This window comes from Chiloscyllium plagiosum, unplaced genomic scaffold (genome assembly GCF_037043375.1).
Source record: "Chiloscyllium plagiosum isolate Xiang-an unplaced genomic scaffold, Cpla_swu_hap1 HiC_scaffold_21, whole genome shotgun sequence".
Lineage (NCBI taxonomy): Eukaryota > Metazoa > Chordata > Chondrichthyes > Orectolobiformes > Hemiscylliidae > Chiloscyllium > Chiloscyllium plagiosum.
The window spans coordinates 12,212,226-12,239,840 of record NW_028270159.1 but is presented as its reverse complement, the minus strand read 5'-3'; the positions used below and the strand labels follow the sequence as shown (position 1 = coordinate 12,239,840).

Here is a 27,615-nt window from a genome sequence, read left to right as displayed (position 1 = left end):
CTTATACAGTGAAGAAAACATGAGTAAAACATAAGACAAGGGAGCAGTGAGAACTTGGGGAGCAGAGATATTTAAATTGGAAATTAAAATTGGAAAGAAGGCAAATGGAATACCTGAATTCAATTGGGAGGAAATTATATATGAGCGCCAGAAATTATTGTCGAATTTTTATGAGATTCAGATCAGGTTGTGGAGGGAAATATCACACAGAGCTCTGACAACCCGCATTAAAAGAAAACTATTGAGGCTAGAAGAGGAGACAGTGAATAATTAAAGCCAGAATGAAAGTTTTGAGCAAGACTTAAGCAGTTGCTGCTTAATTCTCCTGAGCGGAGAGGAATTTAGAGGAGCTCTTATAGATGAAAGATAATGGAATAGTGGAGAATTATTTCTGCTGACTGATAAATCAATAACTAGAGGGCGCAGTCTCAGTGTTATGGACAGGGGAATGATAAAGGATGTTGGAGGACTCTTCTCTTCACAAGACAGCATTATTGGAACATAATTAGCCTTTGAGGTAAATCGCTTCTCTCTTCAGTTGGCATGGCAGACTTTTAATACTGGCATAAAACCAAGACTAGAAAATAAATTGCAAAACAATTTGTGTTATCTGACAACCCACCAACTGAAATTTTCTTTATCCACCATCCTCCACACAACTAGGAGTCACTGTCACTGAATCAGATACTGATGTTGTCAGTCTGAAGTGGTTGCAAATGAACTAGCAGGAGATTGAAGTAATTTTTCCTCAGCTTTTACTGTAGCAACAGTCACAGTTGGGAAACCTCTGTGCTCTATAAGTTGCAGTGTAAGTGCTATTTTTGTTCAATTTACCATGAACTAGAATGGGTTAACCGGGAATTTTAATTTACCAGTCCCACCTTATTTTGGTGAGTGCTGGATAATGCACATTTCACTGTGAAATGGAATTGAATAAGCATTGAAAAAGGTTTGCATGTAAAGAGATATGGAGAAAGGATATGGAAATCAGCGTTTTAAAAAAAATAGTATACCTTTATTGGACAGAGCATTTACTATAGGAGTTGGGAGGTCATGTTGTGGCTGTACAGGACATTGGTTAGGCCACTTTTGGAATATTGTGTGCAATTCAGGCCTGCCTGCTACCGGAAGGATGTTGTGAAACATGAAAGGGTTCAGAAAAGATTTACAATGATGTTGCTAGAGTTGGAGGATTTGAGGTATGGGTTGAGGTTGAGACTGTATTTTCCTGGAGTGTCGAAGGCTGAGGGTTGACCTTATAAAAGTTTATAAAATCGTGAGGGGCATGGATAGGGTAAGTTGACATGGTCTTTTCCCTGGGGTGGGGGAGTCCAGCACTAGAAGGCATAGGTTTAGGGTGAGAGGGGAAAAATTTAAAAGGGACCTAAGGGGCAACATTTTCGTGCAGAGGGTGGTGAGTGTATGGAAGGAGCTGCCAGAGGAAGTGGTGGAGGCTGGTACAATGACAGCATTTAAAAGACATCTGAATGGGTACATGAATTGGAAGGGTTTAGAGGGATATGGGCCAAATGCTGGCAAATGAGACTAGGTTAGGATATCTGCTCGGCATGGACAAGTTGGACCAAAGGATCTGTTTTTGTGCCGTATATCTCTATGACAGTATGACTCTATGACATATGATGGGTTAAATAACCTCTCGAGCTGATATCTGTGATTATTGCACCTAGTACAATAAGGAAACCCTCCTCTGCTATTTTTGCATTGTGCTCTGTTTGCCTTTCAGTTAATTTTTCTGTGGTGGTTCTCACTGAACAAACATTAATTTAATTTGCCCATAAGTATCAAATTCAGTGCTGAAATTTGTACAGTTCCTCATGACCCGTGGGAAATGGAATTGGCTGTATGTGCAGCATGAATCATTTATTTTCTTAAAATTTACAGTGTAATTATGTTCAGTTGCATCATAAAGCAATATTTCAATCTGTTTTTGCTCCTGCATGCAGAGTTTAATTAGGCCATAATGTGTTGTCAGACAAAATATGTTGATGTTGGTTTAGGGAAAGCTGATTTATTGATATGTTGTTTTGTGGTTTCCCATGGCCACATCACAGTCTGCATCATTTATGACGTCCATCATAAGGAATTACAGACAGCAGACATGATTATTTTAAAGGCTAATAGTTTGTCGTTTAGTCATACAGAACTCACGTATTGCTGGAAGAAGACTCATTTTGTTGAAGCTTTCCATTCACACTCATCAGGACAATTAGCAAGAACACTCATTCAAAGGAGGAAAACACCATTTAGAACATAGAACATAGCGCAATACAGGCCCTTCGGCCCTTGATGTGGCACCGACCATTTATACAGCTTGAGAGGAGAAAGCTGATTGCTTGGCATTTGGACTCTTGTGAATTATCCTGATCGGTGTTTTCTCCACGTCCTTTCAGGCTCAAGCTTTTTCCAACACTTATTCAATTCCATTTCACAATCTTGAGAAGCTGAGACCACACAGTGAGTGTAGATTTGAGACAACTGCAGCCTCGTGTTTATTTCCTTTTTTATTCTTTGCACATAGCATTTCCTTTGAGTGAATGAAATCACCAGCGATCATGGGAGTGCCCTCTTGTCAGACTGAAAGTAATGACAGTGTAAGTTGGTGCATTGAAAGCTCATTCTAACCTTAACAGTGCAACTGTCAGTCTCACAGAAAACCACGATCAAACTGTACAGTGTTTCATTTCTCTAGACTGCATTTTGTTTGAGTTAAGATGTAAATAAAACATCCCTGTAGTACAGGACGCAAACAAAGAAGAAATATTATGCTCAGAATATTAAAGGTCTGGTTCTGGGAAAAGGCTGGAGAAATACTGCCATATTAGCCTTCAAAATGCCTCACTGGGACAGCACCTTCCAAATCTGTGACTTCCACTATCTAGAAGGCAGCAGATGTATGGGAACACTGGTACCTTCCCAAATTCTCCTCCAAACCACTCACCTTCCTAACTTGGAAATATATTGCCATTTCTTCACTGTCAGTGAGTCAAAATGCTGGAACTCCCCCCCACCCTTATGGCATTGTGAGCATCTCCACACTCCAAGGACTGTTTAAGAGGGCAGTTCACCATTACCCTCTCCAGGGCAACTACAGAAGGGCAATAAATGCTGGTCCAGCCAACACCTTAAGCAAGTGAACAAATCTTAAAACAGACACTATGTGAGGTCATTGAAGGTAGCGTTCTGTATAAATGGAACATAATTTCCCCAATGACACAGATGGCTCTAGGGAAGAGAACTGGTGGTTTATCTTTTCTTTTCAGGATGGTGCTGGAGTAGTGAGCAGTTTTGAATCTAATAACACTCAAGAAGCTCAACACCATCCAGGACAAAGCACACCCGCTTGACTGGCACCACATCCACAAACATCCATTCCCTCCACCACCAGTGCTCAGTAGCAGCAGCGTGCTGAGGGGTGTATTTGATCGTAAATGGACTGGAAAAGTGAAATCTGGAATAGAACTTTAAATGAAACAGCAAGAACAGAACTGGTGAAAGATAATTTCGGAAAAATTAAATTCTTCTCGAGAAAAAGAATGATCTTGGAATTTAGAAACAGTCAGGTATGGAAAGCACTGGAATCATCAGAGACTGGAGTAGTTTTCTTTCTTTTATCAACTCAATGATGTGGGTGCTGCTGGCTAGTCCAGCATTTATTGCCCTGTCCTCAGTTGCCCCCATTGAGAAGGTGGGAGTGAGCTGCCTTCTTGAAACACTGTAGTCCATGTACTGAAGGTAGACCCATAATGCCATTAGGGAGGCGATTCCAGGATGTTGGCCCAGTGACACTGAAAGAATAGCAATATATATCCAAATCAAGATGGTGACTGGTACAGAGGGGAACTTGGTTCCCATGTATCTGCTACCCTTGCCATTCTAGATGGAAATGATCATGGGTTTGGAAGCTGCTATCTCAGGATCTTTGGGGAATTCTGCAGTGCATTGTCTTGATAATACACACTGCTGCTACTGAGCACCAGTGGTGGAGGGGATGTAGTGCCAAAAAAGCCTGCTTTGTCCTAAATGGTGTCAGACCTCTCGAGTGTCATTAGAGCTACAATCGTCCTGGAATGAGGGGAGTATTTCAAATGAAAGATCTCGGGGTTTTCCACGTGGTTGACAATGGGTCAAACGACCTCTCTCTCTCTCTCTCTCTATATATATATATATATATATATATACATCATTTTTGAGCTTGTTGATGGGCGATGGTGCAGTGCAAAAGTTGGATTTTCCTGTGAGCATCAGAGACCTGGAATTGGGGAGAAATGGTGGTCCTGAAAGTGCATTTGACAGGATCTGAAGTGAAGTGTGTGGTTTCTCTCAGAGAACCAGAGAGACCCACTGAGTGAAGTGGGCTCTGCTGAGGCATGTAGGTGTTCAAGAAAGTCCCGAAAACATGGAGGGTATCTCAGGGTGGGGAGTGAGAGGGGAGGATGGATTGGACATGGATTAGAGAGAGAGAGAGTGTGATTGAGTGAGTCTGTGTCAAAAAGATCGGAAATGTCTACAGCCTCTTTAGTTAATTGCCCATTCAACCTACACAAGAACATGAAAGAATAAACAGACATTAGTTCAATGTTGTCAATATCACGATTTGTGAATATCCCTGATTCAGAATCTTGAGATAAAAATAATGATCACGTCATTCTCCAACCTCTGCGTTTAGCTCATTCTATTGCATTGAAATGTGTCCTTTTACTCTTCAAGTCCTACAGGCTGTACACAATTTATCTTTATTGATATTAATCAGATTTTATTAAATAAAAAGTACCCTATAACTACATAGGAATGATCATTTATTTATGATGAATCTGTGATAGGAGAAATAAATATATTTAAATGATGCAGTCGTGCAACACAGATAATCATCCAGGCCATCTACCAGTGCTGGTTCTCCAAAGCAGTGATAAAATTAACCTACTCCCCTGCTTCGTCCCCAAAGCCCAATAAATGTTTATCTTTTAATGAGAAAGTCATTTCCATTTTTTTTAAAATCTGGGATTAGAGGTGTGTATTTTTTTCTTCTTCTTTATTCATCCATGATGTTTGGGTAAGGAACTGGGCCACCAACTCCTCCCGGTCTATGAAAAGGTGGTGAGCTGCCTTCCTGAACTGCTATGATAGTATTAATCTGGTAAACTTTCTCTGAATTGCTTCTAATGCGATTACATCCTGCCTTAAATAAAGAGACTAGCACTGCACATACTATTCCTGATGTAGTCTGACTGATGCTCTGTGTTGCTGAAGCATAACATCTCTACTGTACTTAGGTCCCCTTGAAATACACAAGAACATTCTATTAGTTTTCCAAATTACTTGCTGTATTTACATACTAACCATGTGAAATTCATGCACAATGATACCCGTATCTCTCTGCAATTCAGAGTTCTGCAAACTTGCACTATTCAAATAATATGCTTTTTTTTAATAGTCATGCCAATATGGTCATATTTTCCCATGTTTTCTTTCATTTGCCCTAATCATATTATATTTCATTTCCTCTAACCTATCTACATCCCTTTTTAGGCACCTTATATCCTCTTCACAATTTGCTTTCCTTTTTCAGGGCAAATTTAACAACCACCCCTTCTGTCCCTTTATTAGCTCAGATTACCTACAGTTGTGGAAACAAGCCCTTCGGCCAACCAATCGACACCGACCCTCCGAAGAGCAACTCACCCAGACCCATTTCCCTCTGACCAATACACCTAATACTATGGGCAATTTAGCATCCACCTAACCTGTTCATCTTTGGACTGTGGGAGGAAACTGGAGCACCCGGAGGAAACCCATGCAGACACAGGGAGAATGTGCAAACTCCACAGAGAGTCGTCCAGGCAGGAATCGAAACCAGGTTCCTGGTGCTGTGAGGCAACAGTGATAACCACTGAACCACCCATACCACCCCAAGTCTTTATCCAAGTCATTTATATAAATTGTAAAAAGGTCAGGCCCAAGTGCTGATCCCTGTGGCACACAACTCATTACATCGTGCCAACCAGATAGTTAACCATTACATCTACTCTCTCTTTTCCATTACCTCGCCATTCTATTATCCAGGCCAATAAGATTTTATTTTCCATAATAATCTTGGCATGCTATCAAAACCTTTCTGCAATTTTATCTACAGCACGAGTTATGGAACTCCATGTAACTCCAATAAATGTTTTAAACATGGTTTCACTTTTATAAAACTATGTTCATTCTGCTGATTATCTTAAATTCTGTAAGAATCCTGCTATAACATCTTTAATAATAGTTTCTACAGGCATAGAGCTATCTGGCCTGTCGTTTTTTTTTGCTTTCTGTCTCCCTCCTTTTTTGCCTGAAGGAGTGCATTCAGTATTTTCCAAGCTAATGGAAACGTCTCTGCACTGAGGGAAATCTGTAAAGTTAGCTGTAAAAATTGACATCGCCTGTATAACTTGCTACTTCTTTTAAGATGAAGTCCTATAATGGGGTCAATCAGGACCCAAATGCTTCAGCTCTCCACTCCAACAGTTTGTTCAGTACCGTTTCTCTGGCGTTTGAAACTTTCTCACGTTCCTCCATTTCTTCCATTTCCTAATGTAAAGCAAGGTCAGAAGTCACACACCAGGTTATAGTCCAACAGGTTTATTTGAAATCACAAGCTTTCAGAGCACTGCTCCTTCATCAGGGTAAAGTGACTGTCAGACTATAACCTGGTGTTGTTTGACTTCTGAACTTGCCCACCCCAGTCCAATATCGGCACCTCCATGTAATGTAAAGCCATTCCAGGAAATGTTCCTACATGGACCTCAACAACTGCATCCTCTCCCTCCCACTGTAAGTTCCTCTCCAGCCCTGCGTAGATGTGTCCCAAAACCTGACACTGGGCAGTCACTGCAGCTTTTTGGACTCACCCTCTGCTGCAAAGAACCATGTCAATTCTCCTGACCATACAATCCCCGACCACTCCTACACTGCCGTGCTACTCCTGTCATTTGAGTGGCTGTCTGTACCATGGCGCCATAGTCAATTACACACATCTACCTTGCAGCCTTCACTCTCGCCCAATCAAATGTGAAAAGAGAATGAAGTGTTTTACACAGCGAGTTGATAGGACCATGAATGCAATCCCTGACCTGCCAGACAAAGCCAATTTAAGAGCATTCATAACCTGGAAAGACCAGGCACTCATCCCCTCACCTAACTCGGTTTTCCAGTACATAGTAGCCTTACTGTGCCACCGTGCCGCCCACCCTTGTGGGCGGCACGGTGGCACAGTGGTTAGCACTGTTGCCTCGCAGCGCCAGAGACCCGGCTTCAATTCCCGCCTCAGGCGACTGACTGTGTGGAGTTTGCACGTTCTCCCCGTGTCTGCGTGGGTTTCCTCCGGGTGCTCCGGTTTCCTCCCACAGTCACAAAGATGTGCAGGGCCAGGTGAATTGGCCATGCTAAATTGCCCGTAGTGTTAGGTAAGGGGTAAATGTAGGGGTAGGGGTATGGGTGGGTTCGCTTCGGCGGGTCGGTGTGGACTTGTTGGGCCGAAGGGCCTGTTTCCACACTGTAATGTAATCTAATCTAATCTAAAAAAATCTAATCTAATCTACCTTCCCAACTGAGTTAGAAGTTCCTCAGGTGTCTCTAACAGAGAGAGTCAATGATTTATTAAGACACAATGAAGACCAGCCTTTCTTCCACAAATGTCTGAGAAGATTCATCAATATTCACAAAGCAGAAGGAGATATTTAGTCCATCATGCTCCTTTGAAAGAGTTGTCCAATTAGTCTCACTCCTCTGCACTTGCCCTGCACATGCTTCCTTGGGGCAGAGAAGGTTAAGGGGGTGATTTATTAGAGGCATTCAGCTGTCTTGATACAGTATGTAAGGAGGAACTGTTTCTAATGGCATTAGGTTATTAACCAGACTTCACAAATTTAAAATAATTAGCAACATAACCAGAAGATGAGAAGAGTTTATTCTACACAGTGTATTGTTACTGGCAGGAATACACTGTCTCAAGGAATGGTTGGAGACAATTTATTAAACTGGGAGGTCCTGTTCACATCAATGCTCATGACCCAGATAGCAACTGTCACAGGCATTTCAAGAAACCCTTGGGGAGCTGAAATTAAACAGAATATGGACTATCATTTCACGGAAACTCACCAGGTCTGTAATTGTCTGAGGGTTAGAGAAAAATTGCAGTGTTATCACATGGATCTCTGCTGAGTAAAGTAAATGCTTAGATTTTGTCCCCGTGAGATATGAGCTAACTTATTAAAATCATAACGGAACTCAGTAAGGGGGACACAATATATACTTTGTTTTGTCAGAAACTGCAACAAAGGGGCAGCCAAATACAATTAGAGCTGGGCCACGTAGTAGTGAAATTAAGCATTTTTTTCCAAACACAAGGGCTGAGCGGTAATTTGGAACTTCTCCCTCAAGGTTGCAGGATGTTAGGTCAGTTGAAATCTTGAAGGCAGGCATGTGTGCAAACTTGCAGGGCTGAAGGGAACTGAAAGATTTAGAGCAAAGACGAGTAAATACGATTGAGAAACAGGTCAGCAGGAGGAAGTGAAGAGAGCAGAGGGGCTTTATAGACTTGCTTCTGCTCCTCCTGTCCCAAAGTCAAAATGTGATCGAAGGAAATTCGGCAATGCTCAGTGTTCTCGCAAATAAGGAAACACAGTCCAGGCGAAATGTTTCAGTTGAGGACACTGAGGTTGGGCAATGGTGGTTGATGAATATGAGGAACCTGAAGAATTAGCTTCTGATGCTGAACCTCTCAGATACTGACGCTCAGGTAGTTTATTAATCCAGAAGAATAGCAGTCCTTAGTTTCTGTCTGCACATCAGCCCCAGGTTCCTGATCTTTGGCTCCCTGGTGTGAAGGGGAGCAGGGCAAGTCGAGGAAGCTTGGGGCAACTGTCCTGGCTTGATCAATGTGGCCATCCGCAGGTGGAGGCAGTAGGCTGCTGAGGGGGTCTTATCACACCACTGCCTGCCTGGGCTAAACCAGCGACCCCTGTGCCCTCTTATTCCCAGAGCACACAGTGTTGGCTTCAGACCTTCAGAATCCTGGGATTATTACTTTTAACTGATTCCAAAAGTTTAGAACTTTTCTTCCAGTTAACCTGTGATGCCGTGAGCAGAAAGGGCATCTTGCATTTTGTTATTTTTTTTCTGCCAAATTCCTGTTGAATCAAAATCAGGGGTAAGAAATCCCACGAAAGGGGAAGAACTGCTCATATTTGTTGGGCATGTACATATCCAATCTGCCTTTATGCCATAATCAGTTCAGCTTGTCCACAGTCTATAAGAACAGCGGTGTTGGGGTGTACTCAGTGTGTAATAGCTATTAGTCTAAAATTTAATGAGATGCTTTGGTGCATTTTCGTTTTATGGTGCAGAAATCATCAAAGGGCACATTCTACAAATCAAGTAAAAAACATCTGGGTGTGTTTATGAATAGCATGGGTTTAGATGAATTATGGGGGTGTTGCACTGGAAAAGCACAGCCAGTCAGGCAGCATCCGAGGAGCAGGAGACTCGATGTTTCGGGCGTAAGCTCTTTCATTGGGAATTATGCCCAAAATATCAATTGTCCTGCTCCTCGAATGCTGCCTGACCTGCTGTGATTTTCCAGCACCACATTCTCGACTCTGATCTCCAGCATCTGCAGCCCTCACTTTCTCCTAGAGGGTTTATGGGCTAAGTGTTGGCAAATGGGATTCGATTAATTCAGGATATCTGGTCATCATGACAAATTGGACTGAAGAGTCTGTTACCGTGCTGTACAACTCAATAACTCTCTAACTTTTTTTCATGTAACCGTAACCCTCTGAAAATTGCCAAGCTGTTTTGGATCTGTCCAGGATTTTGCACTAACTCAACCCAAACACCATTGATTCAATAGCACCATCTTGTGGTTTTCCGGATTTCTGTTTTTTGAGAGAAACCTGTTTGCTTGAACATACGAGGAACATGTATAGACTTTTTCATGATCTCAGAATGTCCAAAATCATTTTACAAGGAAATAAAGTCCTTTTGCATTGGAGCCACCACTGTTTTAAAGAAAACATGACTGCCAACTTGTGCACAGCAAGCTCCCAGTATCTGATTTTAAAAAACACAAGAGGTCTTTTGTGGATGCTGGAAATCAGAAACAAAAACAGTAATTTCTGGAAGGTCTGGCAGCATCTGTGGAGAGAAATCAGAGCTAAAGTTTCGGGTCGAGTGACCTGTTCTGATGAAGGGTCACTGGACCCGAAATGTTAACCCTGCACATGATAGTAGCTGGATAATTGTTTTCTGAGGATGTTGTTTGTGGGTAAATATTAGGAAGCATGCCCTTTAGCTCTTCTTTGAAAGTGATCATGAGATATTTTAATTATTTAATTACCACACTCCTGGTAGAACTTTAGCCTAAGGGTCATAGGTTCTGGGTTCAAGCCGCACTTCTGACATGACAAAACAAGTAATCATGCGAGCGCTGTGTGAGGGATGGTGCTGTTGCTCAGATAACACCAGATCAAGGGTCAATTTGTCTGCTTAGATGGATGTAAAGAAACCCACAGCGTTATTCTGAAGGGGCCTGACCAATATTTACCTCTCATTCAACAGCACAAAACAAAATCAAATTATCTATTTTTATGATATTTTTAATAGTGGGAACAGCTTACCCAGGCTTAGAGTCAGAGAGATGTACAGCATGTAAACAGAATTATCGGTTCAAATCGTCCATGCTGACCAGCTATCCTAACCTAATCTAGTCCCATTTGCCAGCACTTGGCCCACATCCCTCTAAACCCTTCCTATTCATATACATCCAGATGCTTTTTAAATGTTGTAATTGTACCAGCCTCCACCACATCCTCTGGCAGCTCATTCCATACAAGTACCACCCTCTGCGTGAAAATATTGCCCGTTAGGTCCCTTATACATTTTTCCCCTCTCACTCTATACCTATGCCCTCTAGTTCTGGACTCCCCCACCCCAGGGAAAAGACTTTGTCTCTTTATCCTATCCATGCTCCTCATGATTTTACGTCATCCCTCAGCCTCCGACGCTCCAGGGAAAACAGCCCCAGCCTATTCAGCCTCTCCCTATAGCACAAATCCTCCAACCTTGGCAATGTCCTTGTAAATCTTCTTTGAATCCTTTCAAAAAAATATCTCGCTGTTCACAAAATCGCAGCTACATTTCCAATGTCACAACAATCTCTTAAGATATTTGATTGGCTATAGAATGCGTTGCTATGTTAGGTGGTTGTGAAAAATGCTATACAAATGTAAATCAGACTTTTTTTTGGGAGGCCTTGCTTTGACTATTCTGAAAGGTTGCACCTTCAGGAGCACCACACTTCCTCAGCCTCACAATGAAGTGTCAGCCCAGTTTGATGCTCAGTTCCCTGGGTTCGAGTCCTGCCCTGGATGATAGAGTATGAATTCAAAAAAAATCTGGAATTAAAAATCTAATGATGATCATGAAAGATGTTCACTCATGTCCTTTTGGGAAGGAAACTGCAGACATGTGCCTCCAGTGACACAGCCCTGTGGGCAATTAGGGATGTAGCAAGAAATGCTACCCCTAGCCAATGACACCCACGCCCTGTGAATGAATAAAACAAAACCTCTGCAAAGTGGTAATTTCATCCCTCAGTGACAAGACGTTGCAGTAATTAAATCAGCTCTCAGCTTAATCTCTGTGCATTGTGAGCACGTCTTTTGCAGAAAATGACATTTTTAACTTTGAAAGCCTACAGGCAGTAGCGAAATGGTTCACCGCACGATTTCACTTCCACTTGAAGTTACAGATCGTCAGCCCAATGGCTGTATTTTTTAACTCCCTTGTAAGATCTGCAGTTCCCTGAAAATAAACAGAGGAAACTATCAAGCAACATTCCTAACCAATTCAGATTGTGATGCCAGGAACTTAGCCATTCCTGTTATGTTTTGTATCCAGGTATGTGAAAGGATATCCTCCCAATTCTCCCTACATTGGAAGTTCTCCAACTCTCTGCCACCTTCTGCCTGTGAAGGCTCCATTCTGCTGTCTCCGATTAGACAAGGTAAGAAACATACTGCCTCAATACAAACACCTGGCAGACAAAGCAGCCTGTTCTCATTGCTCATTGGATACCAAAAGACACACATTGCTGCAGAGTAATCGGAGGAGAAGATGAAAGTTTCAGTTTATCCTCACAACAGGCACACTGTCCAGAATTATGAGCGCATTTAACTTCTTAAAGTGTTTCCGTATCTATATCCAAGCCAGTCAAACAGACAAGTGGCTTCTTATTTGGGAAAAGTCAGGTCACTGTCTTACAGTAGATTGTCAGGTTATAGATGGGACGAGTGTCAGGTAAGCTCAGAGGTACTTACTTGTGTTCATTCACGGGAATTATCAGGGGTATTTAAACTTCCAAAGGGCTGATTTCCACCTCCCAGGACCGTTTGCACATGCCAACACTGAGCTCAGTTAGGAGAAAGTGAGGATTGCAGATGCTGGAGATCAGAGCTGAAAAATGTGTTGCTGGAAAAGCACAGCAGGTCAGGCAGCATCCAAGGAGCAGGAGAATCGGCGTTTCGGGATTCCTGAAAGAAGGGCTTATGCCCGAAACGTCGATTCTCCTGCTCCTCGGATGCTGCCTGACCTGCTGCGCTTTTCCAGCAACACATTTTTCAACACTGACCTCAGTGTCAGCGACATGACACCTAACTGCATACTTACCCAGGGAATGTTACAATGGTTAAAACGGGGGACACGGTGGCTCAAGTGGGTAACACTGCTGGCTCACACTGCCAGGACCCGGGTTCGATTCCAGCCTTAGGTGACTGACTGTGTGACATTTGCACATTCTTCCCTGGGTCTGCATGGGTTTCCTTTGATTTATTCCCACAGCCCAAAATGTGCAGGTTAGGTGCTAAATTGCCATAGTGTCCAGGGATGTGTGGGTTAGGTAGATTAGCCATGGGATAGGGTAGGGGTGGATTTGGATGGGATTCTCTTCAGAGGGTCAATGTGGACTTGATGGGCTGAATAGCCTGCTTTCACACTGTCAGGATTCTATAATACCTGGCCAAATACAGTCACTGGATGATGTGGTTGAGCTGATTGCCCCAATGAAAACAATCCTCCCACACCCTAGTCAATCCCCAACAAGACCTGACTTATCCCCTGACCCAGATACCTCTGCCAACCCAATCATCCCCCTGACTCAGGCCAACCACACTCCACTCTGCTCTGACTGCTGCCCCCTCAACCCAACTACCTCCTCGCCAACTCACTCACCCACCCATGCACCTTCCCAGCACTCAATGTCTTTCACCAAGAACAGGGGCAGCAGGTGCATGGGAACAAATCATACACCGTCGTGACTTAGAATCACAAAGTTGTTCCTTCACCATTACCGAGTCAAAATTCTTCAACTCTTTTTTTCATGATGTTGCGGGTGTAGCTGAAACCCCAGGGACTACTACAAGTCAAGAAGGCCTAAATAGGGAGTGCAGGCTGAAATCCACAATTCATTGAAAAGGTGTCAGAAAAAGTGTATCAAGAGCCATATCTTGCAGGGTAACTGCTGGAAAATGGAATTAGACTGGGTGGCTTGTCTTTCATCCAGCATAGATATAATGGGCCAAATGGCCACCTTCTGTGCTATACACCTTCTATGATTCTGTTGTAACATGAGATTTGAACATACGGATGGACTAAAAATCATGAAACAGGGGTTTTGAGTCCCACTGCATCAGGACATTACAAACAGGAAGAGAAGTTAAGGATAAACCAGGAATTATTTACAATATGTCCAGAGAATGAAATTCATAATGGGATGAGAATTCCTTTCATCTGTCTGCATCCCTGCCCACTACCTTCAGATGAAGTCAACCCTTTCTCCATTGAGAGTCTGTTCAACTGCTCCATTTGTCCTTGTTCACCATTGTCACCTACTGGTGGAAGTACTGGAAAGTGCCCAACTTTCCCCTGCTCTGTGTCCTCCCTCACCATCTCCATCTGCTGCTGGAAGTCCCATTACACTCTTACCATCTTCGCAAGGGTAATTGGAGATAGACAACAAATGATCGCTTTGTTGGTGGCACCCACATCCCGGGAATAAATATGCTAAAAAAAAAATTTACAATGAGCTGAAAAATACCATAATTGTAAGTTCCCATTATTTTCCTTTCTATTCATCAAACAGCATTATTTTTTTTTAAGGTGATTGAAGAGAAACTGCAGTCTGAGAGCAATCAGACAGTGTGATTGGAAGCAACCCAAGAGAGTCCTAAACTCACTTCAATCTGGATCCCTCCCATCTGGCAAAAAGAGACTGAGGTTTACCTGTCAGTCAGCACCAATTTTATACAAGCCAAGTCTCTCGCTGAGAGTGAGAGAATTGTTATATGATCAAAGATGTCTCCCACATTTATATGTTATAAAACTTTGCTTGGAATCCATTCAAAGCAGTTCTTTGAAATTGAGAACATTCAGGACATGCCAATGAGTAATCTTTTATGGAAGAATTGTGTGATATCCACCATATGGTAAGACTGACTGTGCTGTTGTGACATGACGATGTTGTGGAGGAGATATCTCTGTGTTGGTCATGGATTGTGGTGTCAATAGAATGAAAAACAAAAGCCCACGCACTTTAAATGCAAAGTTTGTTACACAGATGTATTTTTCCTAATAAAAGGAAGAATTTTTGCTGTCCCAAAGCACTTTACAGTCAACTAAATTATGGTGAAGGAGCTCTTGAAAATAATGCTGTGCAATTCTTGACACCACATCAGAAGACAGAGAAGCCATAGCTTAACACCTTACCCAGAACATGTTTACTGCTAGGTTATTTTTTTTTCTGTTTTAATATTTTATTTTCTGTAAGTTTTATTAAAGCAGTTCTGTCTGACTTGTATAACTCCTGTATTCAGGGCTGTAGACACAACAGCTTTGAAGATGCAAAGGCCTATGGCTTCAAGAATAAACTGATCATTGTGTCTGTGGAGACAGCAGGCAATGGACTGTACAACTTTATTGTCCCCCTTCGAGCATATTACAGGCCCCGAAAAGAGTTGAACCCCATCGTGCTGCTGCTCGATAACCCGTGAGTATATCCTTCCTCAGTTTGTTTTGAGCCTTGCAAATGCAATTGAGGTCATTTTCCAATCAAACAGAATGTATAACAAAGACTTCTGTCATTCTAATATGTGTCATCCTTAGAGCGTGACAATTCTCCCACTCAGAACCGTACACAATCAGTTCATTCATCAGCTCGTCAACAATAACAGGAGAACACAAACAGACTGCTCAGATGGGCAGATCAGTGACAGATGGAATTTAACTTTGATAAGGGTACGATGATGTACTTTGGAAGTAAAGAGATAAGGGAGAACCCAATGAATGGCAAGAGAAATGGGGGATCTGGGGCTGTTTGTCCACAAATCCGTGAAGGTGGCAGGGTAGGTTAATAGGATAGTTAAGAAGGCATACAGGACACTTGCCTTTATCAGTCGAAGTACTGATTAAAAAGCAGGGAGGTTAGATTAGGACTGTACAGGACACTGGTTAAGCCACAACTGGAGTACTGTGTGCAGTTCTGGTCACCACACGACAGGAAGGGGGTGCAGAAGAGATTCACCTGCCTGGGACGGAGCACTTTACCAACGAACAGAGGCTGGCTAAGCTCAGGTTGTTTTCTCTAGAACAGAGAAGGTTGAGGAGAGAACCTGATAGAGGTGTATAAGATTATGAGGAGCATGCACAGGGTGAATTAAAGAGCAGCTTTTCCCCTTGGTTGTAGGGTCGATACAAGGAGGTGTAATTTTGAGGTGAAAGTCAAGAGGTTTAGAGGGGATTTAAGGAAAAATGTTTTTTCCCAAAGGATGGTGGAGATCTGGAATACACTAAGCTGGGAGGGTAGCTGAGGCAGGAAACTTCATGACCTTTAAAAAGTATTTAGATGCACACTTTAAATGTCTATGGGCATAATGCTGCAACAGAATGGGGGAAAGTGGGACTAGAGTAGATTTAATGTAGTTTTGGTGGAACAGTCTCAATGAGGTGAAGGGTCTCGTCTGTACCATATGTTTCAATAAACAGTATATCACCACAAAGTATCAATTTGGACCTTGGTTGTAATTTATATACTATCAAATAATCCTTATGATCCACTTAGTTCTGATACCTTTTATCAACCATTATGTGCAGAAAGGTTCACATTTCACTGAAATGTATTCATTTTCAGGTCACCTTCTTAGACCCAAGACTTTAGTTGATATCAAACAAGCTAATTTATAAAAGAATCTCGTATTGTAAACAGCCATCAAGTGAACCAATTGACAAGTGACAGGCACATTATCAGTAATGGCAGCTGATTTACAAAGAGTTAATGTTGTTAGAGGATGATGCCAACTTGCCAGAAATAAATACTGTTACCCGAATCTCCGCAGATCGTGGAGACTAAACACAATATTTGTTTGAATGGTGCTGAACTAGATGGTGCAGTTATCGATACACACATTCACTCAATTCATACTTCCATTTCTTCTTTCAGGAACAAGAGAATATTGCCTTATTTTTAAAAGCTATAATGTTTAAACATTATGCATGCCACGTTGTTAGAAAGTCTGGTTGCTTATGCTGTTTTGTGAAAGTTTGTTGTTGGTTTAGCTCAATGGGGGAGAGTGATGGCATAAACTTTACCCAGTTTTAGATTGAGGACTGAGTAGTTTCCTCTAGTACAAATCCCTTGCTGTCATTATATTGATAGATTCAAACACTATTCCACCAAATAAACAATTTGTGGACAGATGATAATGGGTTGATAGGAGAGGGGCAGGCCATTCGGCCCATTGAATCTGCTTCACCATTCAATACAATCATGGCTTTTCTTGGGTTTCAACTCCACTTTCCTGCCCGCTCCCTGGTTCTCAATCCCTTATGAGCCATGGGCTCCTGATGTGGGTCTGCAGGCAGGGGAATCTGGAAACTCCTCACTGACCTTCCAACTGAGGTCAGGGATGAAGGAAAGCCTAATACATCACCCTCTTTGGGCTTTGGGCAGGAAGTGATTGATGGGTGAGAGTGAGGGGTTGAGGGGTGGAAAGTCCCCCTCCATCACTAGCCTCTTTCTAGATTGGGTGACCGTCCCTCCCAAGGAGGGTGGCATGGGGTCTCAGTGGTTGGCACTGCTGCCTCACAGTGCCAGGGACCCAGGTTCAATTCCAGCCTTGGGTGACTGTCTGTGTGGAGTTTGCACATTCTCCCCCATGTCTGCATGGGTGCTCCAGTTTCCTTCCACAGTCCAAAGATGTGCAGGTTAGGGTGAATTGGCCATACTAAATTGCCCACAGTGTCCAGGGATGTGCAGGCTAGGTGGGTTAGCCATGGGAAATTCAGGGTTTCAAGGACAGGGTTGGGGTGATGGGTGGGATCCTCTTTGGAAGGTCAGTGTGGACTCAATGGGCCAAATGGCCTATGTCCAACCTGTAGGGATTGTATGATTCTAGATGTTCCCACTCTATCACCCTCACCGGCACTCCACACTGGCCATCACTAGCCCTGCCAGCCATCTCTGGAGCTGCCTGTTCCTGTGGGCTCGATCTCAGACTGGTGGGACTGCTTGTAGTTCCAGCAGTGGCCATTACTCCTGGTGGTGCTGTTGGGACCACAAAGCTGCTGGCCAATCTATCTATCTGGTAGCCCACTGAGGCGGGACATCCTGTAAGTTGAGGAGGAGTGGATGTCTAAACTCAAGCCAATTAACACACCACTGAAACATTAGTAACTGTGGGGAAACTCGGCCAACCATGAAACTGGACCCAGCGTCAACAAAGGTGCACAGGAGATGGATCATTACTGAAAGCACCACAGACCCCAGTGCAGACAACTCCATCCCTATCTGCAGGAATTTGTATGCTGTAAAAACATGAAACAAATTTGTGTCTTTTCTTTCCCCTTCCACCCCAGGTTTGTTTCATTATTTTTGGATCACTTTAATCACTCTCGTTGGTTAATCTTCCCATAACAACAGCCATATCTTCACTACACTTCTAGTCTAGGAAGCTTTCAGGTTCACACTCTAGGTAATGAAACAACTCTCATTGTGCATTATTCTTAAACAACTGATATTATCCTGTGTCACGACAGGATATCTTTCCAATTGAGTGATAAACCATCGTGTTGTTTACCTGTTGCTTAGAAATTCTCTGGAACAGGAAGGTTGTCTGCTTATAGAGCTTGTTAATTTATTGCCCTTTCACACGGGGACCTCGCTTTGAACAGACTACACTGATGTTACAAACAGTGCAATAAGGAACTCTCCCACACCACTCCTACTATCGGCCCTGCCTTTCCTGAACACTTTGAGGGTAAAACTCTACTGTCAATCAGGCCCCAAACTCTGAAGCATCACTCTAATAAAATATTTGCTGCCACTCACAATAATCCCATCCTCCACTGTCATCAGATTTGTCTCTGGGAGTGGAAAATCTCCGCTCAGAATTACCATATTTCTATGTGCTCGAAAATGTTTTGATACAATGGACTTTTGTGCTTCCCAGTAATGGCTTAATGTTTACTTTCAGGCCTGAGAACCACTTTTTAGAAGCTATCTGCTGTTTCCCGATGGTTTATTTCATGGTGGGATGCATCGATAAGTAAGTATCAATGTATTGTACCAATCGAAAAAAAAGCTAGAATTCGACTGCGTGATTACATTTGCTGTTTCCTGTAAACTCACTCTAAACATGAGGCTGTGGAGTGGAGTCCCATTACATGTAAATGAGTTTAGGTTTGTTTTTAAATTCTCCTTTGATGAATGTTCTTGGCATCAGAGAGTCAGGAGGTTTGAGGACAATAGTATAGCTTCATTGGTGGCTGTGATTTCAGTTGCCTTTATCCTTCCTCTTCACCTCACTATCCTCCTTTACAACACTGACTAAAATCTACTTCTTCAACCAAGCTCTTGGTCATCTGGCCTAATATTTCTCTTTGAGTGTTTCAGTTTCAAAATGGTCCTGCAAACTGCCTTGGGTTTTATTTTTAAACTGGGTGTTAAATGAAGATGAATCAGTGTTGTTGTGTTAGAGGCAGAAAGACCAGAAGCTGTAATGGAGCTGAAGAACAGGGAGTTCAGGCAGTATCTGAAGGGGAAACTGAGGTCCATGTGTTCGGTGGGAACCTGCACCAGAACTGATCATCACACTGAGGCATTTTCTTGCTGCCTCTGCTTGCCCATGTCCTTTATTCAATCATTCAAGGCATTTGGGCATCACTGGCTAATCCAACAATATTGCCCATCCCTGACTGCCGTTGCTAAGGTGATGGTGAACCACCTTTTTGAACCGTTGCAGTCCATTGAGTTTTGGGACACCCGCACTGTCATTCGCGAGGGAGTTCCGGGATTCTGACACAGTGGTAGTGAAGGAATGGCAATCATGTTTCCATGTCAGATTGGTGTGTCCCTTTGGGGGGAATCTTGGGTGGTAGTGAGCATATTTTAACTCTTGGTCTCTACCTTTTTGTTTCCTTGGGCATATCCCTCAGCCTGGATAATCTACTGCAGTGTGGAATTATTTATGCTGATAACCTGGTGGTTGTGGACAAAGAGAGTACGATGAGCGCTGAGGAAGATTACATGGCTGATGCCAAGACGATTGTTAATGTTCAAACGATGTTCAGGTAAGCTCATTCCTGTCCAAGTAGCCAGGACATCAGAACTGGGAACGAGTTAGTTCCTGTCTCTCAATTAAATGGACTTTTCCACATCCCTGGGAGAAAGTGAGGACTGCAGATGCTGGAGATGAGAGCTGAAAAATGTGTTGCTGGAAAAGCGCAGCAGGTCAGGCAGCATCCAAGGAGCAGGAGAATCAACATATTGGGCATAAGCCCTTCTTCAGGAAATTCCTGAAGATTCTCCTACTCCTTGGATGCTGCCTGACCTGCTGTGCTTTTCCAGCAACACATTTTTCAGCTCTTTTCCACATCCCTTAAAATTGTAAAAATTCTATAAATTGGCATTGATATTAAATCTTCTAACGGTGACCTTCAGATGTCTCAAAGCACTTTACAACCACGTAAGTACTTTAGAAAGGGTAGACACTGTTGTAACCATGCTAAGAAATTGTTGGCAACTAATTGTTGAACAGCAATTGGCAATGTGATGATGACCAGATAATCTGGTCCTATTGATGTAGATTGAGGGGTCAGTATCAGCCAGGACACTGCCGAGAATTCCTTCCACAAATGATTGCCACTGGCTCTTTTACATCCACCTGAACAGGCAGAGAAGTCCTCGGTTTAATGACTCCTCTGAAAGACGTGCCTCTGACAGTGCAGCACCCTCTCAGTACAGGCCAGGAGTCCTTTATCTGTATGTCCAGAAACCAACTGGACCTAAAACCTGAAGGTCTTTTCAGAAGCGGACCTGACAGGACCTGCTGAGTATGGTCCCTTTGGAAATAAACTTCACTTTTAAATTCATTTGGGTGAGCTTGGGCAAAAATAAAGATTTTTTCCAAAGGGTTCAAAAGGACCTGCTAACTGCCTTTACCTTTAAGTCGTTTATTTATATTATTGTTTTCTGTAATGACAATCCATCAAGGGTTAGCCTCGATATTTATCTTGCTTTTAAGGTTTCCTGTGAGTGTGCAGTGAGAGCTGGACACAATGATGAAGTCCTTGGACGAACTATAGAGTCAGAGCCATTGAGATGTACAGCACAGAAACAGACTCTTCGGTCCAACTCGTCCATGCAACCAGATATCCCAACCTAATCTAGTCCCATTTGCCAGTACTTGGTCCATATCCCTCTAAACCCTTCTTATTCATATACCCATCCAGATGCCTTTTAAATGTTGTAATTGTACCAGCCTCCACCACTTCCTCTGGTAGTTCCTTCCATACACACACCATTCTCTGCATGAAAAAGTTCCCACTAGGTCCCTTTTAAATAATTCCCCTCTCACCTTAAATCTCTGCCTTAGTTTTGGACTCTCCTACTCTGGGGAAAAGACCTTGGCTATTTACCCTACCATTGCCCCACATAATTTTATAAACCTCTATAAGGTCACCCATCAGCATCCGATGCTCCAGGGAATACAGCCCTAGCCTATTCAATTTCTCCCTTTAGCTCAAATCCTCCAACACTGGCAACTTCCTTATAAATCTTTTCTGAACTCTTTCAAGTTTCACAACATCCTTCCTATAGCAGGGAGACAAGAACTGAAGGCAGTATTCCAAAAGTGGCCTAACCAATGTCCTGTACAGCCACAACATGACCTCCCAACTTCTAAACTCAATGCACTGACCAATAAAAGCAAGTGTACCAAACACCTTCTTCACTATCCTGTCTACCTGTGACTCCACCTTCAATGAGTGGCATGGTGGCTCAGTGATTAGCACTGCTGCCTCACAGCACCGGGGACCCAGGTTCAATTCCAGCCTTGGGTGACTGTCTGCGTGGGTTACCTCTGGGTGCTCTGGTCTTCTCCCACAATCCAAAGATGTGCAGGTTAGGTGAATTGGCCATGCTGAATTGCCCACAGTGTTCAAGGATGGGTAGGTTAGGTGCATCAGTTAGGGGTAAATGTAGAGTAATTGGGTGGGGGAAATGGCTCTGCGTGGGTTACTCTTCAGAGGGCCAGTATGGACTTGTTGGGCCAAATGGCCTGTTTCTACACTGTAAGGATTCCACGATATTGAATTATGAACCTGCATCCAAAGGTCTCTTTGTTCGGCAACACTGCCCAGGACTGTACCATTAAGTGTATACATCTATTATGAAGTCTGCATACAAAATGTACCACGAAGCTGAATAAGTATATCCAAAAACTGAAAATATCCTTTATCCGAAAACCAGCTGGTCCCGAGGTTTTTGGATATAGCATTCCTGAAGTGTTTTGTATGCACTTGGGTTCTGGAGGGAGCTTGAGTCAACAACCACCTGACTGGGTGGAGAGGTGGTCACTAACTGAACATTGGCAGAGGCGTGCACAGAGATTAAGCAGAGATGTTTACCCCCTCTCCCATCACAGTGCAGTCAGCCAAGCCTACAGCAGGTGCAGACCAGGAGTGGCTCAACAGTGAAACTAAAACAGTTCAAGTTCACGTATGAAGAAGGGTGGGTCACCTTTGAGTGGACAGGGGGAAAGCTTCTGAGACTGTATTAAGCCCTTCCCTGGAAGAACGCTGTAAAAAGGTAAAATTCAGAAAGGAAAAAACACAGAACACTGACAATTTTTATGAAGTGGTTTCCCAGAGATATTTTTACTGTTTACACTTGCCACATAAGGAGCTATTTTCCCGATAGCTGCTCGCCATTTTATTAGTGTCAAGGACCCTTCGTGTTATGTAGACAAATAAAAGATGAGTGTTGGAAATTTCAGTTTAAATCACAAAATGTTGGAAAAGTGCAGCAGGTTCCCAGAAAGAAAGGGATAAAATGGGTTAATATCCGAGTTCTGGTGCAGGGATTTTAACTCCGAGGCTGTCACAGTACCTTGGAATTTTCTGGAATGTTCAGTTCTATTCGTGAGTTATGTGTTATTGTTTCCAAATGATAACATTGAAACAGTGCAATAAACTTCACATAATTTAAACGCAGAATACAAATCTTATTGTTTGGCACCTGGGAAATAAATAAGAAACATATTAAACATTAGATGGTCTAATTGCTTGTTGGATCAAAATAATGTGTGAGTGGTTGTGGTCTCTATATTGATGAATATTCAGTGACTGCTCTGTTATTCAGGGAGTCCAAGTTGCTGTGGCAACACACTTCTATAACATGTGCTAGCCTGGCACAGTTTGTTTTTTAATTCATTCATGGGACATGGACATCACTAGCTAGGCCAGCATTTATTGCCCATCCCTAGTCACCATTGAGAAGGTGGTGGTACGTTGATGTAGTCCATTTGCTGTAGCTACACCCACAATGTTCATTAGGGAGGGAGTCCAAGGATTTATCCCAGCAACACTGAAGGAATGAAGATATATTTCCAAGTCAGGATGGTGAGTGGCTTGGAAGGGAACTTGCAGCCGGTGACGTTCCCACATATCGGCTTCCCTTATCCTTCCAGATGGTGGCAGTCACTGGTTTGGAACGTGCTGTCGGAGGTGAATTTCTGCAGCGCATCTTGGAGATGGTACACACTGCTGCTACTGAGCATCGATGGTAAAGTGAGTGGATGGATGTTTATGGATGTAGTGTCAATTAAGCAGCCTGCTTTGTCCTGGATGGTGTTGAGCTGCTTGAATGTTGTTGAGCTGTACCCATCCAGGCAAGTGGAGAATATCCCATCACACTCTTGACATGTGCTTTGTAGATGGTGGACAGGCTTTTGGGAGTCAGGAGATGAGTTACTTACAACAGGATTCCAAATCTCTAACCTGTTCTTGTAGCCACTGTATTTATATGGCCAATCCAGTTCCATTTCCGGGTCTATGGTAATCTCCAGGATGTTCATAGTGGAGTAATCAGTGATGGATTCACCACTGAATGTCAGCAGGAGTTGGTTGGATTATCTCTTGTTGGAGATGGTCATAGCCTGGCATTTGTGTGGCATGAACGTTACTTGCCACTTGTCAGTCCAAGCCTGGATATCGTCCAGATTTTGCTGCATTTGAACACAGACTGCTTCAGTATCTGAGGAGTCACGAATGGTGCTAAATGTCGTGCAATCATCGGCGAACATCCCCATTTCTGACCTTATGATGGAGGGAAGGTCATTGATGAAGCAGCTGAAAATGGTTGGGCCTAGGGCATTACCCTGAGGAAGTCCTGCAGAGAAGACCTGGAGCTGACTTTCAACAACCACGACCATCTCCCTATGTGTTTGGTATGACTCCAGCAAGCAGTGAGTTTGCCCCTAATTCCCACTGATTTCAGTTTAGCGAGGGCTCCTTGATGCTGCAACTCTGTCACTCTTACCCCACCTCTGGAGTTCAGTTCTTTTGTCCATGTTTGAACTGAGGCTGTAATGACGTCAGGAGCTGAGTGGCCCTGGGGAAACCCAAACTGGGCGTCACTGAGCAGGTTATTGCTGAGCAGGTGCTGCTTGATAGCACTGTTGATGAACACCTTCCATCACTTTACTGATGATGGAGAGTAGACTGACTGGGCAGTAATTGGCTGGGTTGGATTTGTCCTGCTTTTTGTGTACAGGATATACCTGGGCAATTTTCCACATTGTCGGGTGGATGCCAGTGTTGTAAATGAACTGGAATGGCTTGGCTAGGGGAACATCAACTTCTGGAACACAAGTCTTTAGTATTATTGCTGGAATGTTGTCAGGGCCCATAGCGTTTGCAATAATCAATCCTTTCAGTCATTTCTTGATATGACACAGAATGTGTCGAATTGGCTGAAGACTGGTATCTATGATTCTGGGAACCTTTGAGGTAGGCTGAGGTGAATCATCCACTTGGCACTTCGGTTTGCGTGCTGCTAATGTTCCATCTTATCTTTTGCACTTACGCACTATTGCTTTCTCTGAGCTGTTTTCTCCCACAACAGACAGTGGAAGCAGAGTCCAGATTTGTGATAAGCAAGGGGTGTGAAAGACTTAGCGTGGGCAAGATTGAGTCGTTAGATCAACCATGAACTTATTGAATGTCAGAACAGGCCCAAGGGGCCGAATGGCCTATTCCTGTTCCTCTGTTCATATGAACCTGGTGCCAGTGGGTCAGAAGGCAGAAATGCAATTGCTGTGCCATTGTGATCTATTATTTTTGTGGCAACAGTATTCTGTTTGATGTTAGACAAAATGTACTCAAATGATGTTTCGATTTGAAACAGAAATCAAACATTTCAGCTTTGGAAAATTAATTCCAGGGGCGTTGAGGTGAAGCAGTTCTTCCTGTTGTTTCAGTTCGGCCATTTCTTAGGACATTTTCTCGGATCGGAGAATCGCGGAGATATGTTGCAGAATTGATAACCTTTCCAAGTTGTTACTTACCACATGTCTCCAGATGTAGGCTGTTGTCATGTCATTAACTGTAGTCAGACCATAAGGTCACACTCTCTCAGCTTCCACTTCACAAGACAGCTCGTGGTCAATTTGTCAGCCTTCCTGTTAACAATGGCAGACCCTGAAGATTTCTCTCACTTAGCGTCACCAGCAACATCTTAACCTTCTGTGCTGGGGTAGAGTAAGATTTGGGTTTTGGGAGCCACAGGTACCACAGAATCAACTCTGTAGGTAATTTTGAGTTATTCGTTTCAGTTAACGAAAAAGCAATAATTCAGAAACAATGCATTAGCTAAAGAGATGGGATGTGTGTACATCTTATGATAGATGGGATTGGTTCACTGACACCAGAAAGCGAATGGTCCATTGTTATACAATGCTTAAAAATGTGTTGCTGGAAAAGCGCAGCAGGTCAGGCAGCATCAAAGGACTAGGAGAATCGACATTTCGGGCATAAGCCCTTCTTCAGGAAAGCAGGAGGATCGACGTTTCGGGCATAAGCCCTTCTTCAGCATCCTTTGATGCTGCCTGACCTGCTGCGCTTTTCCAGCAACACATTTTTAAGCTCTGATCTCCAGCATCTGCAGTCCTCACTTTCTCCATTGTTATACAATGTCAATCCCAATAGCTCATAATTCACTCACTTCTCCAGCCGAAGTGTGGGTATCTAGTCTCCTGGGAGAAAGTGAAGTCTGCAGATGCTGGAGATCAGAGTCAGGCGTGTGGCGCTGAAAAAGCACAGCATCAGGAATCTGATGATCCTGATGAAGGGCTCCCGCCCGAAATGTCGACTCTCCTGCTCCTTGGATGCTGCCTGACCTGCTGTGCTTTTCCAGCATCACACTCTCGACCCAGTCTCCTGGGTCTTCTTCCATCTTTCCTGTTTTCAATCTGATGAAGGTGACTCCCAATTGAGGACTGCCTCTTTGTCTGAGAAACCTATTGATTTACTTTAATCCTAGGTTCAACCATATACTTGAACTTTTCTAAACAGTCAACATAAGACAGGTACCCAAAGTGTCATCATGGTCACAGCCCTCCCTGTCCATCTCCCAGCAGCTCAAGGTCAGCTTTAATGTCATGCTGAGGGTGATTTCCAGGCCCCCCGGTAAGGAGATACATAGGATGCCAAACCCAGAAGTTGCTGGAAAAGCTCAGCAGGTCTGGCAGCATCTGTGGAGAGAAATCAGAGTTAACGTTTGAGGTCCGGTGACCCTTCCTCAGAACACCAGACCTGAAACGTTAACTCAGATTTCTCTTTACAACTGCTGCCAAACCTGCTGAGCTTTTCCAGCAACTTCTGTTTTTGTTCCTGATTTACAGCATCAGCATCTTTCAATTTTTACACAGAATGCCATCCTTCCAACCTTGGGCTGTAGACATGGAAGCCAACAGACCTTGATGTCTCCAGGGGACAGTTTCTTGTATATTTCCAGAAAAAGAAAATAGTTTTACTTTTTTTCAGTGCTTACCAATGCTTAAATGTTTCTAGGTATTTTCAAAACAAGCTTGTCAGAGATGTCATTACCCACCTTTGGAGCAGGTGGCACTTGAATCCAGGTCTCTTGGCTCAGAGAAAGGGACACTACCACTGTTCCACAAAAGCCTAATAAATGTCTTGGTTGTAGGTATGTTTGCAAATCAATTTCCCAGCTCAGTGAACATCCCCACAACAACAGCAACTGGCACTCAGCTACAAATCTTTACGCAAGTCTAACAAATGTTTCTATACTTGTTCTAAAAAGTGTCATGTATTAATGCTCCCACAGTAGTCATGGTGTGAACTAACAGATTTGCTCAGATCACTGACTTTTTTTGGATCCTAAAACACTCGAGGGGTGAGAAAGTCCTAAGTGTTTGAGCGTTTCTTCCCCCGGTTAACCGTATTTGGATGTCACTCGTCACGTTCTGTTTTTCAGGTTGTTCCCCAGTCTCAGTATCATCACTGAATTGACTCACCCATCAAATATGAGGTTCATGCAATTCCGAGCAAAGGACTGTTATTCACTTGCACTCTCCAAATTAGAAAAGGTAACTTATTTATTTCTCAAATTAAAGTCCAGATGGAAGTCTTCACCTCTAATGTAGCAACAAGATCAATCAATTTCCCCTTTAGGAAGACCTATTTTAGCCGGATGTGTGAATAAATTTCAAGAGTTTTAACTTGATTCAGCTGGTTTAGCATCAACTCCTCCACTTTGTTTCTTTCACCTTGGGCAGAACAGGAGCACAATGGGTTTTCCTTAGATGCCTGGTTGCCATAGCTACATCTGTCCTAAGTATAACAATTGGAAGGGAAAGTAATTGTGATAAACCTACACTCTTCATACAGATTACAAAAGGGACTAGCGGTGTTCCGCAAGGATCTGTTTTGGGACCATTGCTGTTTGTCATTTTTATAAATGACCTGGAGGAGAGGCTAGAAGGTTGGGTGAGCAAGTTTGTGGATGATACGAAAGTCGGTGGAGTTGTTGACAGTGAGGAAGGATGTGGCAGGTTACAGCGGGATATAGATAAGTTGCAGAGCTGGGCAGAAAGGTGGCAAATGGAGTTCAATGTAGGTAAGTGTGAGGTGATTCACTTTGGTAAGAGTAACAAAAAGACGGGGTACTGGGCTAATGGTTGGATACTTGGGTCGTGTGGATGAGTAGAG

The 27,615-nt window shown here is 43.2% G+C and overlaps 1 protein-coding gene across 7 annotated transcripts in view; it reads left to right on the top strand.

Annotated features, from left to right (window-relative positions):
• Positions 1 to 27,615, top strand: part of kcnt1b (potassium sodium-activated channel subfamily T member 1b) — a 433,004-nt gene that overhangs the window by 366,303 nt on the left and 39,086 nt on the right. For all 7 annotated transcript variants that reach the window (XR_015760695.1, XM_087998271.1, XM_087998272.1 and 4 more), the window contains 5 exons: positions 11,956 to 12,061; positions 14,925 to 15,097; positions 18,579 to 18,650; positions 19,540 to 19,674; positions 26,882 to 26,993. Coding sequence is in view for 6 of the 7 variants with exons in the window: in XM_087998271.1 (XP_087854397.1) it covers positions 11,956 to 12,061; positions 14,925 to 15,097; positions 18,579 to 18,650; positions 19,540 to 19,674; positions 26,882 to 26,993 (598 nt within the window). In the remaining variant the exon portion in view is untranslated. The remainder of the gene's footprint in view (positions 1 to 11,955; positions 12,062 to 14,924; positions 15,098 to 18,578; positions 18,651 to 19,539; positions 19,675 to 26,881; positions 26,994 to 27,615) is intronic.